The sequence below is a fragment of the Chelmon rostratus genome, chromosome 18, assembly GCF_017976325.1.
Source record: "Chelmon rostratus isolate fCheRos1 chromosome 18, fCheRos1.pri, whole genome shotgun sequence".
In the NCBI taxonomy this organism is placed as follows: domain Eukaryota; kingdom Metazoa; phylum Chordata; class Actinopteri; order Chaetodontiformes; family Chaetodontidae; genus Chelmon; species Chelmon rostratus.
Window position 1 is genome coordinate 20,234,326 of NC_055675.1, and position 16,562 is coordinate 20,250,887.

The window sequence follows — 16,562 nt, forward strand, 5'->3', positions numbered from 1 at the left end:
AAAATGATTCCACAAGCAGGCGGGTGACAGAACCTGCCTAAAACCTATCATCCGTGTCAGTGTGGCATGGCTGCTGGTGATGCAGAGCGCAGGACACTCTGAGCTGACAGGCAGCCATGACTCTGGCTGGACAAACAACGCAGCACCTTCTAGCACTCTGGACTCATGGAACAAGAACTGGGAAAAGGAAAGTCACGAGGTGTAGAAGAAGTCGCAACACGTTGGTCTGGAAAGGTTTTCATAACATGCAAGACATACGAGAAAGTTTAAGAAACGTTGAAGATTGAGATTTGGTTGTTTTGGAAGATAATTTAGTTTAAATTTATGATGCACACTGTATGTCCAGAGGTATTTGGACATGTTAGGATTGCAGCTGTATGTTGAACTGCTGCAGGTTTGTCTCCCATTCAGACAAAAGAGCATCAGTGAGGTCCGGTGCTGGTGCTGAATGATCAGGTCTGGCACACAGTGTCCAAAGGTGCTGGATCGGGTTTAGGTCAGGGCTCTGCTGCTCAGATATCACAGTGTGCTGCAGCATTGAGGGTTCTCTTCACTGGAGCTCAGAGGCAGAAACAGAGCGAGACCAAGGCCCCATTTAAACCTGGTTCTAACATGTCATCTGCTTCTAGATGGGTTATTTGGATAATCACATCAGATCCATTTACTTAAATTATAATGTCTTCTCGTCATCTTGACTGTGCCCACATGGTGATCAGATCTTAATATGCACATTAGTTAGAGGTCAGAGGTCAAGAGAGGCAATGCTAGGAACAGAAGGGAAGGGACACTTGCAGCTACCTGTTTGGTGCTTGCATAGCACTTGTATCTGCTGACGTGATCACAATGGGAGCCAGGCCACCCCCAAATGTGGTTCGTTTGTTTTGCACGCATTTACACCTGCATTAACAGGTGTTTTTCCTCATCCAGGTAAAAGAGGTGGTTGAAGGTATGGCTACGGCATTCAAGAAAAGAAATGTTCCTCTTTGAACATGCGTGATTCTGCGTCGACACACTGACACTGCAGCCGACTTTCTACTATGGGAGAACAGCTGGTTTGCCGTACCCAGGGAAACGTCAAAAAGGTGTTAGCATGTAATTATAGAAGAGGCTGGAAGAGTTAAATGTTGCTTAGCGATAGTCGATTTTCACGACTACAGAATGTTAGATAGTAAGTCAGTTACAGATGGCAGTATGAGCAGAGGGGTGTTCATGTGGAGCTTGCCAGTACCCAACAGGTGACAGGCAGGTTTCAGGTATTTTGGGGCATCCGGGTCAGTGAACTCTCACCAGAGAAAACTTAAAAAGTTTGCAGAGATAACTTGTCACTTCATGAAACACTTTGGTGGATCCAGCCTTCCACTTCTGAGAATTCAAGCCCCCTTACAAGCTAAAATCTTTTCAAACTGCGCCGCGTCGCTTACTGACTGAGGCTCTCTGGGATGTAATACACAAGCTCAACAGGCTTCCTTACTTCCCTGCTTCAACTGCCAGCTAACGTCATCGTCATCATCATCACCGCCATTCTCCATGTCCTCTACTGATGGAGGCTTTTTCAGCGCAGAAAGGACGGGGTCAACTACGTCCTCCAGCACCTTCAGAAATGCACCAGCAGCAACAATTATGTTCTGTTCTGCTGCATGAGGTGACATTTATTCTCTGGATTGCAGCTAAAATCAGGTCGATTCAGTTTGTCGTCGCTATAACCTGTGAGATGTCCTGATGCGAGGTCGCCGGATTCGCAAGATCACACAAGAATCCACCTTGACAGGTTCATGCACTTGTGGCTGCACAACAGTCATTTGGACCAATCCGCATCCAATGAGGAACTACTGGTCGCCACAGGCAGGCGTGCTTTAGATGTGAGATAGCGTAGTAACTGTAGGACTGAAGGTGGAGTAGGTGTCTCTGAAGACACACAGGAGTTACCAACCACATGCTAACACCCACGCTGAGGTTTAGGCGCCTAGGTTTCGTGATCTCTGGTGTGTTGTGTAGTCTGTGAGACTGCAGGTAGTTCCGTCTGAAAACAACCTCAAGAGGTTAGCACAGATGCTGCTATAGCATCAGTTATATTCGTGTTTCTTAATTAAAAGAAGAGCGAAGAACGTTTCTGAGGGGTTTTCTCGATGGAAAAGATGTTTTTGCTCTTGTCTCAACTGGCTTCGTCAAAAGTTTTGCTCTTCTACCTTATCACATGGTGCGCTGAGCTGATTGGTTGAAGTTAGCTTGTTAGACGGTCACCGGTCTTTCATCCAATCACCATCAAATACTGAAAAGTCTGTCTTTTTCCAAACAGTTTCCTACCTCGACTTACTTCGAGTCTCTGTGCAACAAACCATCTGACTTACTTGATTTTAAGCGCAAACCTCCAATCTGTATCTGCACACTTCACATTCAAACATCCAATTCATATTCTGAGACATGCTCTCATCAGATCAAACTAATCAAAACATCATCAATTATCAACACATGTGACCTAATAGAGGACAATACACCTTTATAGAGTTATCTAAAAAATGCTCATTGGAGTTTTATTTATTTATTTATTTATTTCGTAGGGCCAACAATAGTCTGGACTAGGAGGAGGAGACATCAATTAACACACCTGAAGGGGCAGACAATTCACCTTTCTGAAGGTGAATATTATGAGTGTGGCAGTTTTTATGTCTGGTTGGCTGAGGTTTCACTCAGACCTCTCCGAATCCAAACAAGAGTTTTGCTGCTGCTCACTTTTACAAGCCTACAATGATGAGACTCACCTGTTGTAAGGACACCTGAGTGGACTAATTAGTGTTTTAGTGTCAGGCCGGGACTCAGACGCAGAGATCAGTACACACAGAAGTTTATTGAACACTCAGGAACCAATTCGCGAAGTGTTAAACAAACCGGCTATAAAATTAATCTAGGCAAAATGCTATAATAAATATCTATAATAAGGAAAATAACAAAGAACGGAAAACACTCACTAAGAGGAATAACTAAGGAACTCTACGACTATGAATACTAGAAACAAAAATCGCTCCCAAAGGAGGAAACTCAAACAGCTATGACTAAACAAGACTAGGTAAGGAAAACAATGAACTCAAAATCTACTCCTAAAATAATGGAGGAACAGGAAACAAAAAGACAAAACTATCACAACAGAAAATCACTCTACAAGGAGGAAAACAAATCGGCTAAGAAGAATCTTACAAAAATAAACCAAAAACTAAGTTATCAAAATTACAACAAAAAAACACTCACGAAGAGGAAACAAGAGCTTACGACAATAACTGTGGCTGTGGTACGGGCAAGGGAGATGACAGGCTCGGGTGAATTGCTTGACGGACAAAGACACACTGGCACAAGACAAGGGAGACGCAGACTATTTAACACGTGGAGGGTAATCAGGAACAGGTGGAGACAACAGGTAATCAGGGCGGACACACGGGACACATGAGGAAGGGCAAGTGCTCTGAAACGAGAGGAGAGTTAGGCCTTCAAAATAAAACAAGAAATAACAAGACAAAAAACCCATGACAAGACAAACCTCACCGCGGTGTGACATTTAGTGACACAACAGCAGCAGGAATACGTTGCATCTGCGTCACTCTGAGTATAATTTGATGCACAGATCTCACTGTAAGTTTCTTCAATAACTATTTAATCGTTCCGAAAAAGTAAGAAAATCAACAGCCGTTGACCTTCTGTCCTTTCTTCACTCACTTATCAGCTGTTTCACACATATGTCAAGTTTGTACAGTTTTTCCTTTGAGTGTCAGCAGTGTATGGAGGTGGCTGGGGGTAGTTACAGTCGTGGCATTGTTGTGCACATGTGTACACTGACGTGACTAATGCAACATTTTTAATTAAGTGATTTTCTCCTGATCTCATTCAACTGTCTGCTGCTTTTAAAGGGTTAAAAAACGATGAGCAGCTGATGCGATCGGCTCTTATGTTGTTATTAGAGCTCATAGATCTTTGTTTGCTTGACTCTAAAAAATGGACTGAGAGGGGGCTGTACATTAAGATCTCACCTCAGGCACCAGGCTCGAGCGCCTCTGTACACAATAATGTAATAATGTGCTCACTGTTCATCTTAAAAGCAAACAAACAGAAACAGGCAGACACAAACAGAGAAATATAATCTTAATAAACACAAAACAAATGAAGATACATCGGTGACATGAGACACTGCAGAATCATCTGGAAGCACACGACACCAGAAATAACAGCAGCAGCATTTTAAAAAGCTGCAGTTCCAGGACTTGAAAATCAATAAAGTGAAAGTCATGAGCTGAGGCTGCAACTGAAAACACCAACTATTAACTTAGTTTTCGGCAGATCGTCCTCTAAGGGTCTCTGATGTTCCATCTTCGTCCCCTCTCGCCCCTCTGCTGTCCTAAAAACATGGATGCAGTGGCAGTTTACTGGTTGCTTATGTAGTTTCCTCACTGGTTCCCTGCAGGTGCATCACCACAAGCTCAATGATTCAGTGCGTCTTGTCTGCAGATATGTCATCATTTCAGCAGCAACTTTCAGGTCTTGACAGTAACAAGTTGTAATAAAAACGACAGGCTCAGTAAAAGACTAACCTTTCCCTTAAAGCTGCACTGGGAGGATTTTTTTAATGTGCTGAATTTAATGGCTCAGCTTCCAGTGAAATCATCTGAACACTGAGAGGTGAAGCTTCCCAAAGGCAGATCTGCAGGCGTCACTACTCTGTGCTCCTGGTTTAATGATCTGTTTGTGGCACAAATGTAGCATATAGCATGTAGCATGTAGCATGACTGTATCATCTTCACCTGCATTTTCTAAATAGCAAATATTACCAAAAGGAAAAATGTCCAAATCCATATGACCTATTAACTATGTAAAGTGTGTACTAATACACTAATCTTTATAGCATAGAGTTTTTGTGGTTAGTACATAAGTAATAAACATACCTGACAGGAAATGATGCAAACTGCAGCTTCACGATGTCACTTCATACAGATGCAGCTATTACAGATGCAGTAGTTATTTGTTGGTTTTCTGAGGTGTTCTTGCTGCTTCCCAACCATCCTCAACTAATATCCAGCTGCTATTTTCTTTCTGTACTGCATTATGGGAAAATAGTGTCCATCAACACGGCTGCTTCAATACTCAAATCTTCTCCTTTGAAGTACTTCTGAAATATCATTAAAAAACGCCACCTCTTCCAAACACACAGCGAGCGAGCAAACTCAGTTATTTATTCATAACAAAAGTACACTGAGGATTTTCACACTGTAAAACCTATATCAGTCTCTCGACGTTGCCAGAATTGGAAACACCACCCACCACTTTGTCTTGACACTGTATCAGTGTCCACAAGGAAGATGGCCATCATATCCAAAAAAGGTGCTTTACTGTAGAAAAACCAGAACAATTTGTCTTTTCTGGTCAAGTTCTTAAAAACACTCAGCATTAACGCTGCAGTACTGCCTCATATCACTCTGCTAAGCCCCGCCCACCAAAGCCACAGGTTCAAACGGCAGCAGAAGGGGTCGGTTACCCTGTGAAACCTCACGCCTCTGAGGGCCCGCTCTCCACGGCATGAGCCTCGCCACGACCCCGGCCCCCCTCGCCACGACTCGTCTTCTCAAAGGCGCCCCTGCAGCGCTTCGCGGCCTGAGGGCAGAGCGCCCCCGGGCATCCAACAGAGGGACGAGAGACTAGTGCACCACACACACACACACACACACACACACACTCAAAAGCTATTCCCCTCTGTTTGTCATCACACCTCTTTGCCACTCGTTGATATGAGCGCTGCGGCATCGAGCATAATGAGCTGGAACGTGTTCACATGTGTTCTGTTCTGTACGCCACTGAAGGCAAAGAAGCTGTTGGGAAATAATCACAAGTTGCAGGATTTTCTGCTATTGATTTGAGCTTTCACCATATTAAGGGGCAATCTACATTTGTAGAACAGCCAAAAGGGACAGCATCTCTCTGACTTGTGATTGGCCAAAATCTCCAGTTGTGGACTAGTGGACTCACATCAGCCTCTCATTATAAATATATGCCTCAGAATACACATATTGTTCTCCCATGTGCAGCCATTACCGGGCTCCGACCGACAAAACTGCAACACTAGTCGAAATAAGACCAGCTGCAGCAACTCCAAAAGCAACAACATTAAGAAACACAAACGCTCATTGCAGCAGTGCAACTCACACTTTTCTGTTTTCTGCCTCTCATACAAAAACAATGACAAGAGTTCATGTTTATTTATGAAACCTTGACAAAAGAAAAGCCAGAAAAAACTCTCCAGCAGCACACAGCGTACACAAATAAGCTGCAGGAGACTGTGTGTGTGTGTGTGTGTGTGCACAATCATACAATAGAGTGATATGACGTCTTTCAATTTTTCATTTCCTCTTCAGTTTATTAAACATTCAAATGTACAAACTGTGTGTGTGTGTGTGTGTGGATCAATATCTGAAGTAAAATGTTTTTTTGGTTAAGTATTTGTTTTATTAGAGTTAATCTTACTCTTCTGTCAGGTTGGTTTTTATCATAATTAATTGACCTCATCCATTTTTTTAGTCAACCAGAACTTTACGCATTTTAGCCTAATTTCGGTCAAAGAAAACCAGAAGTATTTTAGTTTAATTTTGGTCATTTTAGTCTTTTTAATCATCTGTTTGCTCATCAACAAGATACAGACGACAACTTCCTGTCGTAGAAAGACAGTTGCTAGACGAGGGGTCACATGACTTACTGACTCCCATAGGCTCTGATTACCTTTTCAAGTATTAGTACTATTGCAGCATGGTTTAACAGACACACATAAAGTAGATTCTGAAGGGAGCTCAGACTCTTCACCGTCTGACACTTGCAGCTTCTTTCTGCAGCAGAGACATGAGTGTTTGCGAAGAGAACAATGAATGCAATCAAATCAAATGAATGGCCGGGGGGGGGGGGGGGGGGGGGATTCCAGGGCTGCTTTGAACTATAAAGTCTGGATATTCCCACGTCACATGAATGCAGCATCAGGAAAGATAACGATGGAAAGTCATGCCAAAAAACAGCATGTTGGACATTGTCTCATTTGTTTGACTGAAGGTGAGCAGTTGCGTCTCTGCAGAAGCTTTAAAGCACATATGTCAAAGTCAAGGCCCGGATGTGGCCCGCAAATGATTTATATGCGGCCCCCCCGGATGATATTTGATTAATATTAGAACTGGCTGCAGCCGCCCGCTGGTGTTTTGCACGCACCAATGCTACATTCCCCACAATGCAACGGTAGCCCGCGAACTCACTGCAGCGCGGGAAACAGGTATCGGCTTCATGATTCATCAGCAGCCAGAACAGATGTTAACTTTCAGTTACCCACTCCCCAAAAAGGAAAGTATTGTTTTGTCTGTGTCCTATAGATTTTTGTATTTTAATTTATTTTATTTATTTAGATTTATTTTTCAGTTGAACTCAACTTGCCTGTTGAAAATGTTTTCCCTTAATTACTGACAGAGCCATAAGAAAATATTGCTTTATTCATTTAATGCACAGGACTTTTTTTCTTTGAAGGAAGTTTGTTTTTGTCTGTGTGCCAGTTGAAAAATGTTTACACTCGAAATTACTGACAGAGCCATAAAAGAATATTGGATTGTTCATTTAATCATTAAATAATATACATTGTGTTAGATCTTAGTTTAATAGGCTATGTGCAATTATTAAAATATGTTTTAAAAAAATTTAACCAGTCCGGCCCTCAGCTTGTAGCAAATCTGTTTCTTTGGCCCTCTGTGTATTTTGACTTTGACATCCCTGCTTTAAAGCCACTGAGTGTGACGGAGCTGCAGCTCTTCAGCATCAAGTGGGGACCTTTGATCTTGTGGCTAAATGCTGCAAGCAGCACTTTAAAAGCAGCAACTCAACTCTTAACCAAGGAGTGGCAGGTGTGAGGTGACAATAAGAGCTTCTTCTGAGCTTTTATAGTGGAAAAAATGCTAAAACCTGGGAATAAAAGAAGATTAAAGACACAAACAAGTCCACAGTAGAGTGAGAGCCACTCAGTGATTTGGAAATCTCAAGTTTTTATCCAAAATAAGCCTCACAGAGCTGCTAGCATGGCAGCCACACAGATCTCAAAAGCTTTCAGTTCACTGTATCTGTCTGTAATCCGAATAAATAACCTCCTCTTAAACCTAATCAGTAATTCAGATGGTAAACGCATACTGAGACAAATGAGGCTTTTGTATCTGAGCAGTGAATGGACATTGAAGTGGAGGCTCATTTTCATCTGTTTGTTGGGATATTAAAGAGACCCAACGTAACCAACTCACGCACAGTAACACCACCCACGCCTCCATTTCTGCGAAGCTACCGTGAAAACACACTTCATCTTCTCTGTTTACGCTTTAATCACTGAATGCATCAGAGATATTTTCATCTCTCGATTGTTTTTGTTGTTTTTTCCACCCCGTACTCACCAGCCAAAGGGCGGTCTGTCATCTGTGCATGTAGGTTATCACAACCCATATTTACATTAATTGTTCGGCAGTGACCTCTAGTGGCCGCAGTGATTAGGATGGGTGCGAAGGAGGAAGTCAGGTGATGCAGTATAAAGAGCAAGAAAGTGTGCATGTGGAGGAGGTGGATGGATGGATCAAACAAACAAATACAGGATTTTCACTGAAGATTTGGAGCCTAAAACTTTGCAAACAGTAGCCACATGACGACGAAGGTTTTGCTGAGCTGATCATGTTGTATTTTTCTGTTTAAATGCCCAGCGTGTAGGATTTAGCGGTGGAGCTTTGACATCTCACCCTTCCTTTCCAAGTATGTAGGAGAACGCATGGTGGCCGCTAAAAATGTGAGAAACGTGAAAGTTTTACTCTGGAACCCGAGTCTTGTTTGTCCGTTCTGGGCTACCGTAGAAACATGGCAGTGCACGTGGCGGACTCCGTGGAAGAGGACCAGCTCCCTCCGTAGATTTAAAGAGCTCATTCTACCGAAACAAAAACACAATTCTTACTTTACACTAATGTAAACATACCCCTGAATATGATTTTCAGTTTCTGCCATTAGATCTAAACACTAAACACAACTTTAAACACTGGACCTTAAATATACTTGATTTTTTACTTTTACTTTACTGTCAAGAATCGGATAAAGCTGCTTTTGTTACCGTCGGAAGTTAAAAGGAGTGGATTCAGAGCACTTTTTAACTGCATGATAGATGCAGAATAGTGTTGGGATGCATGACGGGAAACTGTCATTCATCTGCAAACCTGACAACATAACAAGTGCACAAATGAAGAAATGTCGGCTCCGGGTTTTGGCATTCAGCATTTGGAGCGTAATAGATATATGACAAGTTGACGCCTCGCTGCACCTCTCTCACCTCAGGTGTCGATCCGTCTCAAGCGTGCCTCTAATGGGAGCTGGCAGCCCACAACTCCCAGGTGGCTTTCCAGACTTCCTCCTCCACGACAAAGGCAGCGGTTAGTGGCTCTGCAGGAGAACATTTATCACCGCTGAGCTGGAGAGAAACTCCGTCGCAAACATCCGAGTGCGCTCGCACCTGTGGAAGCTGCTGCAGGTGTGCTGTGCGCTGAATACACACATGCATAAAGTATATTCACGCCTCTGGAAATGCACGTACGCACACGTTTATGCACGCAAATTCACATAATCCACCCTTCCAGATGAGCTGCGGCCCAGAGCCGCAGGTGCCTAAGAGGATCTTGGGAAAAACGCCAAACTCTGCCCGACTGCTGGCAGCAAATCAGAGCAAACACAAATCAGCGGCAGCCAGCCTGCAGAGCAGAGATGATCCCTGCTCTGTAATCAGCAGACTTTGCTGTTGGTTAACTTCTGTTTTTTTTCAAATTTATTGTTCCTCGTCTTTAACAGGCGACTCAGGCAAGGTGAGCTGCCGTCAGTCACAAGCTGGAACCTGCACCTGCAGAATCTAATTAACTAAAGAAGAGTTCATTGTGAAAATTAACTCCTAAAAATGCACTTTTCTCCAAATTCTTTTTTGCATTGTGTGCAAATTACTTTTTGCTGACGTTGCATCAGGTGAGCGTTCCAGAGGTGTCGGAGGGTCAAACTCCAAACAGCAAACAATAGATCGGCCACATTTCTACTCGCCAACATCCGGTCTGATGTCATGTGAGCACAGACGCTGTAGATGCTACTCTACACTTATTAACTCATGTCTGATTCAAGTCCTGTGAGATCGAAACAGTGTTTTTAACCATCGCCAAGAATAATCAGTAATATGGCTTCTAATATACCTTTTCTCCTTCCTCTGCTTTAAAATACCTGGAGCATGCTTCGTTTTGGGTGTGATGGCTACTGCATATGTGCTGTGTTCTTTTGGACAGTTGGTTGTATGTTTCATCAGAGATTAACTCTACTTATTGGAATTTTTGGAAAAGGCTCTTACTTCTTTCATGTCAAAAGATACACGAGGTGATACATGACGATCAGTCTTCTATCTGTCGGAAAAATATGCAGCTCGAGCAGGAATTATGTGCCCGGCCCAGAAATAATCATATAACCTCACCATAAAATACAAACTTGCTCCTCTCTAATCCTTTTTCTACAACATTGAACAAATAAATATAGTGTAAGTAAGTTAATTAATGAGCTTTAAAGGTGCTGGTAGGCAGATTTTGTGACCTTTGGACAGAGCAAGGCTAGCTGTTTCCTCTTGTTTCCAGTCTTTATGCTAAGCTAACATAATTGGCTGCAGACTCCAATAGCATACAGACATGAGAGTGGTATCTATCTTATCTTTTTCTTATTCTTGGCAGGAAGGTAGAAAAGCAAATTTGACAAATTCTTACTTTAAGTACATGAGCAGTGCGGAGTGAATGAGTCAGAACGACAACTACAAAAACCCTGTCGGCACCAGGCGTTTTTTAAAGCTCTTGTTTTCCGACAATGTCTATGCACAGTTATTGCAATTAATTATTACCTGGATACATAAAGGGTGCACTACCTCCGTTATTGGCACTCAACATTGGCATTGGATGTAAATCGTGAGGTGGAGAAAAATCCAGTGAAATGCTGTTTCTGCACTGATCTCAATGCTAATATTGCAACTTCCAATGCAATGTGACACTATATTTATATTTTGCCAAATCTAAGGTTCCAATATCAATGCATATATATATAATGTTCATATTCATGTATCTTTTCATAGCACTAGAAGTCTGTGAACGCTCTACAGTGTTCTGCAGTGCTAAAAGATTAGAGGAGTTCCTGCAAAAGGAGATGCATCCTGCTAGAATTTGTGAATGAATCTTACCAGCGAGAGACACCATTTGACCCAAATACGCCTCATGGCTGAAGTGAAGTCCAACATGTGTAAAAAATGTGTCAACGTGACTCTGAAGAGGGCAAAAACCACGACAGAGTACCATGAACTCCTTGTGCATGGTGCATTGACCTGGTCTGAACAAGCGGGCGGTGTCAATAAGCTGGTGCAGCGTGCACCGGTTGATTGTCCTTCCTTCCAGTTCGCTGCAGTGACGTCAGGTTCAGCGATTCACTGAAATATCAACTGGATGCAGCTGAGAGAAGAGAAAAAAAGAACCTGCCTGCACCTGCGGAGATAAATATCCTCCACCAAACGCTCTATGTGGCCTCAAGTGTTGACATACATGTGGGAGAGAAGTTGTAATATGTTTCTTAGGCATTCACTTGTGCACATAATGGATTTAAAAGCATGCACAAAGAAAACAGCAACAACACACGACTCTTAAATGTCTCCAGCAGTTTAACGTCAGGAGCGAGCACATCAGGAGGTCAGAAGGTCTGATGTGTTTGACGTCTGCAATACACAGAGAAGCACTCTGAAAGGCACTGCTGACATTTGTGTGTGTTGTGTTGAGTCCTTATACGCAGAGATGGCTGACCTGTGTAAAGTGCATGAGTGGCATAACTGACCTTTTTCATATGTCTCTGGCAATCTCTGAGCATCCGCCTGACAAGGTCAAACTCCTTGTATGTTGCTGTATATGTAATGCATTTGGTGTTTAAACATGACTCCTGATCCGTTCTTTACCTCCGTCCATCTCTTTCTCCTTTTCCATCTATTTCATCATCAGACTGGGGAGGAAGCTTTTAGCATGCAGATCCGGTGGGAGTCAAACCTTTTACCTTGTCAAACATCATTACATTTGCCAAATATGTGATTGCTGGTGTGAAATAACTGCTTTTAACTGTATGTATTTGCTGCTTGTATCAGTTATTTTTGCTTTTAAGCACTTTGAAGCTGCAGTGAAAACACCTGAAGACATTGCTGGCTCAGTATTTTAGCGTGTAAGGGCTTTCTACTTGCATTATTTTGAGCTTTGACAAACTGCACTGAAGAAGCTATAACAAGCAGTTTAGTGTCTGACAGGTTGAGTCTGGATCTTCAAAAACCAACTAAAATCTACTTTCTTATATGATTACTTTGCAAAAAGAGAATGAAAGAAAGGTGATGTCACGTCATGCTTTCTGCTCTTGGTCCAGGTTTGGGAAAGATGGTGGTTTCTTAAATCTTAAAACTTAAAGTGTTTTTGTAACCGTAACCTCACCACGTGCAGGACAGGAACCCAGACTCTGGTGTCAAGGTCCAGCACTTGTACAACAAACATTGACATCACCTTGATGCCTCTCGACTTCTGCGGAGGACGTGAACCTTCTTTGACTGTAAGAACCACAAACTTAACCCAATAACTACATTTCCTCCCACATCTATCCTCCAGCAGTATTTAGGAGTACACACTTATTAAGAAAGAGAAAAAAACAGGGTTCAGTTTGTGATTAGTCTCTAGTAAAACCGAACAAACATCAAGGTCTTGGTCGTGCTTGACTTGGAGGCGTTTTAAGACATTTATATTGATCGTAGTTTGGAAGAAATATTAATATAAGCATTAAATTTAATCAAATCAATCATCAGTAACAGAACCACCGCAGCTAAAGTCTCTTCATACACTGTTCAGGCCACAGTCAAAGGTTTAAGTTTGAGGTAATTACTCTGGACCCACAAGCCGGACTCAGACTCGGAGACCACGTAGAAGTTCAACAAGAGAAATTTAATTAGAAGATTAATTAGTGGTGGAAATCTGGAGCGGGAGAGTCGGCCAAACGTGGTTCCACTGTGACACGTGGAACAATCTGACAGAGAGCAGTGAGGCGCTGAGGTTTATATACTGCAGGTGACAGGTGTAGATGATGAGTGCATTGGCAGCAGGTGTGCAGGTGAACAGGTGGAGGGAGGAAAGTAGGTCGCCATGCCCTGATTGAAGGAGACACACAAAGAGAGGGAGAAGGCAAAACAGCAGAACCGCTGGGGATCCTGGTAGACCACAACCATCTGCAGTACATCAACAGGATCACATTAAAAACACAAAGTTCTCATTGGTGATAGTTAAAGTTGTAGTGGCCTGAGCAGCTCCCAGCATGTCCTCCTGAATGTGAGCTCCGGTTAGCGTCATGCTAAATGACTGAGCCACAGAATCTCTGATTATATCTCCGTTGGTCTTTTTATCTCTGCTCGTCCAGATGGAAACGAGGAAGCGTCTGGCCAAGATCGTGCTGGTGTTCGTGGGCCTGTTCGCCCTGTGCTGGTTCCCCAACCACGTGCTGTACATGTACCGCTCCTTCCACTACCATCAGATGGATCTGTCGCTGGCTCACCTCGTCATCACCCTGCTGGCCAGAGTCCTGAGCTTCTCCTCATCCTGCGTCAACCCCTTCGCCCTCTACCTGCTCAGCGAGAGCTTCCGCAGGCACTTCAACAGGTTTGATCCCTTGTCTCAAATAAGAGTTTCCTGCTATACATCTGTTTAGCCTTTATGTCCCATAAAAAGACTAAAAACAACAAGATGGAAGTCCACCTCTCAATACTTTCTGCCTTCCCTAACCTGTCAGTAGCTCCTAGCCCATTGACTCCAGGGATCCCCCCAGTAGATTTGTTAAGGGACTATTTTCAGTGGCGGATTAATCCACATTTACTCATCATTGGTTACAGCTTTTCGAACAAACTCTGACCAGCAGCGATCGTCTGCCTTTGAGAACTGATCCCATTTTAAGAATCACAAGAAGCTTATTGTGCATGTACACAAACAAAGTTGTTCTCAATCGCTGGGTTTGCATCCAAATGTATCACAAATTTTAACAACATCAGCAAAAGAAAATGCAAATTAATGCTTGTTTCCATCCAATGATGGTCATTAAGATGTGCAATAGGGTGCGCCCGTTCTCCAGAAAACCATAACACCACTGCAGAAGAGGAGGGTGCAAGACGATGACGATGAGGAGGTGTTTTATTCTGTGGAAACAGGTTCTTCTTCTTCTAGTGCTGCTGCTCCTCGGGGTGAAAACAGCTGATTAGACATGTGACTTAAATGTTAGCGGCGTCAGAACATATCTGAAGGTGTTTCCATCTCCCATTAAGCGCATTTGTCTTTTTCAAAACACCGCGTGGAGTGAAACCTGTTTTAGAAGTGCATGAAAACACAATGGAAACACATGGAGTGTTAGATTAGATTAACTTCAATTCATTTGTCATGTTTGTCCTATTTGATCAGATTTGAAGGATATCAATAATTAAAAAATGCGACACTTAAAGAGGTGGGGGAGGCGGACGGAGCTGAAGAGACACACGGCATCATGAATGTGATTGGCCATCACAGCTGGGAGCCAAAAAGCTGATGAATGAGCCCGTGACTGTGATGCATGAATGAATCAGCAAAGCTCGATCCGGTGCTCTGACTGATCAAACACTGATCTTAAAGTCATATTCAGCTTAAAAAAAAAATATGTGAAATGCAGTATTTGTTAGTTTAGTGTTTATTTTAGAACTTCACCGTTATAAAAAGAGTTAGAAACATTGAGATCTGGATTTAATCCCAAATATCTCAGAATAATGAAGTCATTTTAGTGGTTACAACGCGTAGATTTATTTTTAAGTATTACAGAAGTTTGTCGCTGAGCAGCAAAATGTTATGCTTGCACATTTCAGCATGCAGTTTCGCAGACTCTTTCCCATCTGGAGAGGAAAGAACATTTCACTTGATTACTCCATTGAATTTCCCAGAAAAAGATGGCGAACAGGCAGAGAGTGAATGCTTGAACAATTCTTTATTTTCTTATTGATAATAATAAGAGATAAGATACGTTGATGCCACGAGGATGAGGATCAAGTGATTGCAAACAGCTGAGACTCAGTATTGGCAGCGCGTTGCTGATTTTTTGCATTCTGTGTACAGACTGTGGTAAACTGCGATTGTAGACTAATCAAAACTTTCCAGAAGGCTGAACACTGTAGAACTCCAAGCACTCAGAAACAGATTCAGGAAGAGACCAGATGGCGAGTACTTTGTTTGCCACTGTAAATGGAGTGAAAATGAAGTCATCACGCTCCTTTTCAGTGCTCCCACTTCCACTAAACATCCTGCAACTTTACATTGCTCCACCTCGGCAGGATGGAAACACTCTCTTCAGAAATCTTCACGCCAGCTCCGGCACAATCCTTCCAAAAACTGCGTCTGTGAGCCACAGTAACCCGGGGACGGGCTTTGTGCTTTCATTTAGTTCAGATTTGCAGGCAAATCCTTACACCTCAGAGGCAGCACAGAATAGGTAGGAAAACTAAAACGTGCCTTTGGGAGGCAATTATACTCGAGCTGTAGCACGAAGCTCGCACCATAATTCACCTGACTTCAGATTTATTTCTTATTGCTCAAAAGCAAGTTTCATCCAGTTGTGAGGATTTCCATACAGCACGCAAACCTTCAGCCTTCACCTTCTGCACCCAAGGACTTATTCAACTAGTGGTTATTTTTATTATGGGATAATGTTCTTGATTGACTAATTGTTTAGTCTATGAAATGTCAGAAGATAGTGAAAAATGTCCATTAAAATCCAAGGCGATGTCTTTGAATTGCTTCTTTGTCCGACCAACAATCCAAAACATATTCATTCTGCCGTGAAAGGTTAAAAAAGCTGGCACATTTTCCCGTAACCAATCATTTCAGCCTTATTTTCTGTGCAGATGGGACACCTGCGGCAGATGTTTCAATCAGTACAACATGGACAGTAAAAGGTCGTCACGTCGGGCCTTGCAGATACTTCGCTGCACTCAGTTAACCCCTTTCTCTTCTTCTTCAGCCAGCTGCAGTGCGGTCGAGGTCCCCGCCCCGAGCGCCAAGCCAGCTACCTGCATAGCACCTCCCACATCCGCCTCACCTCCATCAAGAAGACCACGCCCACCGCCGCCATCATCGCTCCGGCAGCCAACGGCAACTCCAGCAGACAAGAAGTGGCTCTGTGAAGCGGGAGGCTGTGGGCCCCCGATTTTCAGCTTCACCTCATCCCGGTCCTGCAGCTACGAGACCAGGAGAGACATTTTTGTGCAGGGTTTAGACTGTGTGCACGGGCACAGGAAACCTTGCAGGCCTTGTGCCGGTTCAATGATTGTACCTGTCAAATCGGATTTCATCATCTGCATTCACAACTTGGCAAGTGCCTCTTGGAAATACAAGGTCAGACATCGAAGGGAACAGCGAAACCCACAACTTCACTTTTCTACAGCCACAGTTTGTTGA

The 16,562-nt window shown here is 43.1% G+C and overlaps 1 protein-coding gene across 1 annotated transcript in view; it reads left to right on the top strand.

Annotated features, from left to right (window-relative positions):
- Positions 1 to 16,288, top strand: part of nmbr (neuromedin B receptor) — a 53,303-nt gene extending 37,015 nt beyond the window's left edge. Inside the window, exons 4-5 of the mRNA XM_041959096.1 lie at positions 13,516 to 13,754; positions 16,126 to 16,288. Coding sequence (XP_041815030.1) covers positions 13,516 to 13,754; positions 16,126 to 16,288 — 402 coding nt within the window. The remainder of the gene's footprint in view (positions 1 to 13,515; positions 13,755 to 16,125) is intronic.
- The last annotated feature ends 274 nt before the right edge of the window (positions 16,289 to 16,562 follow it).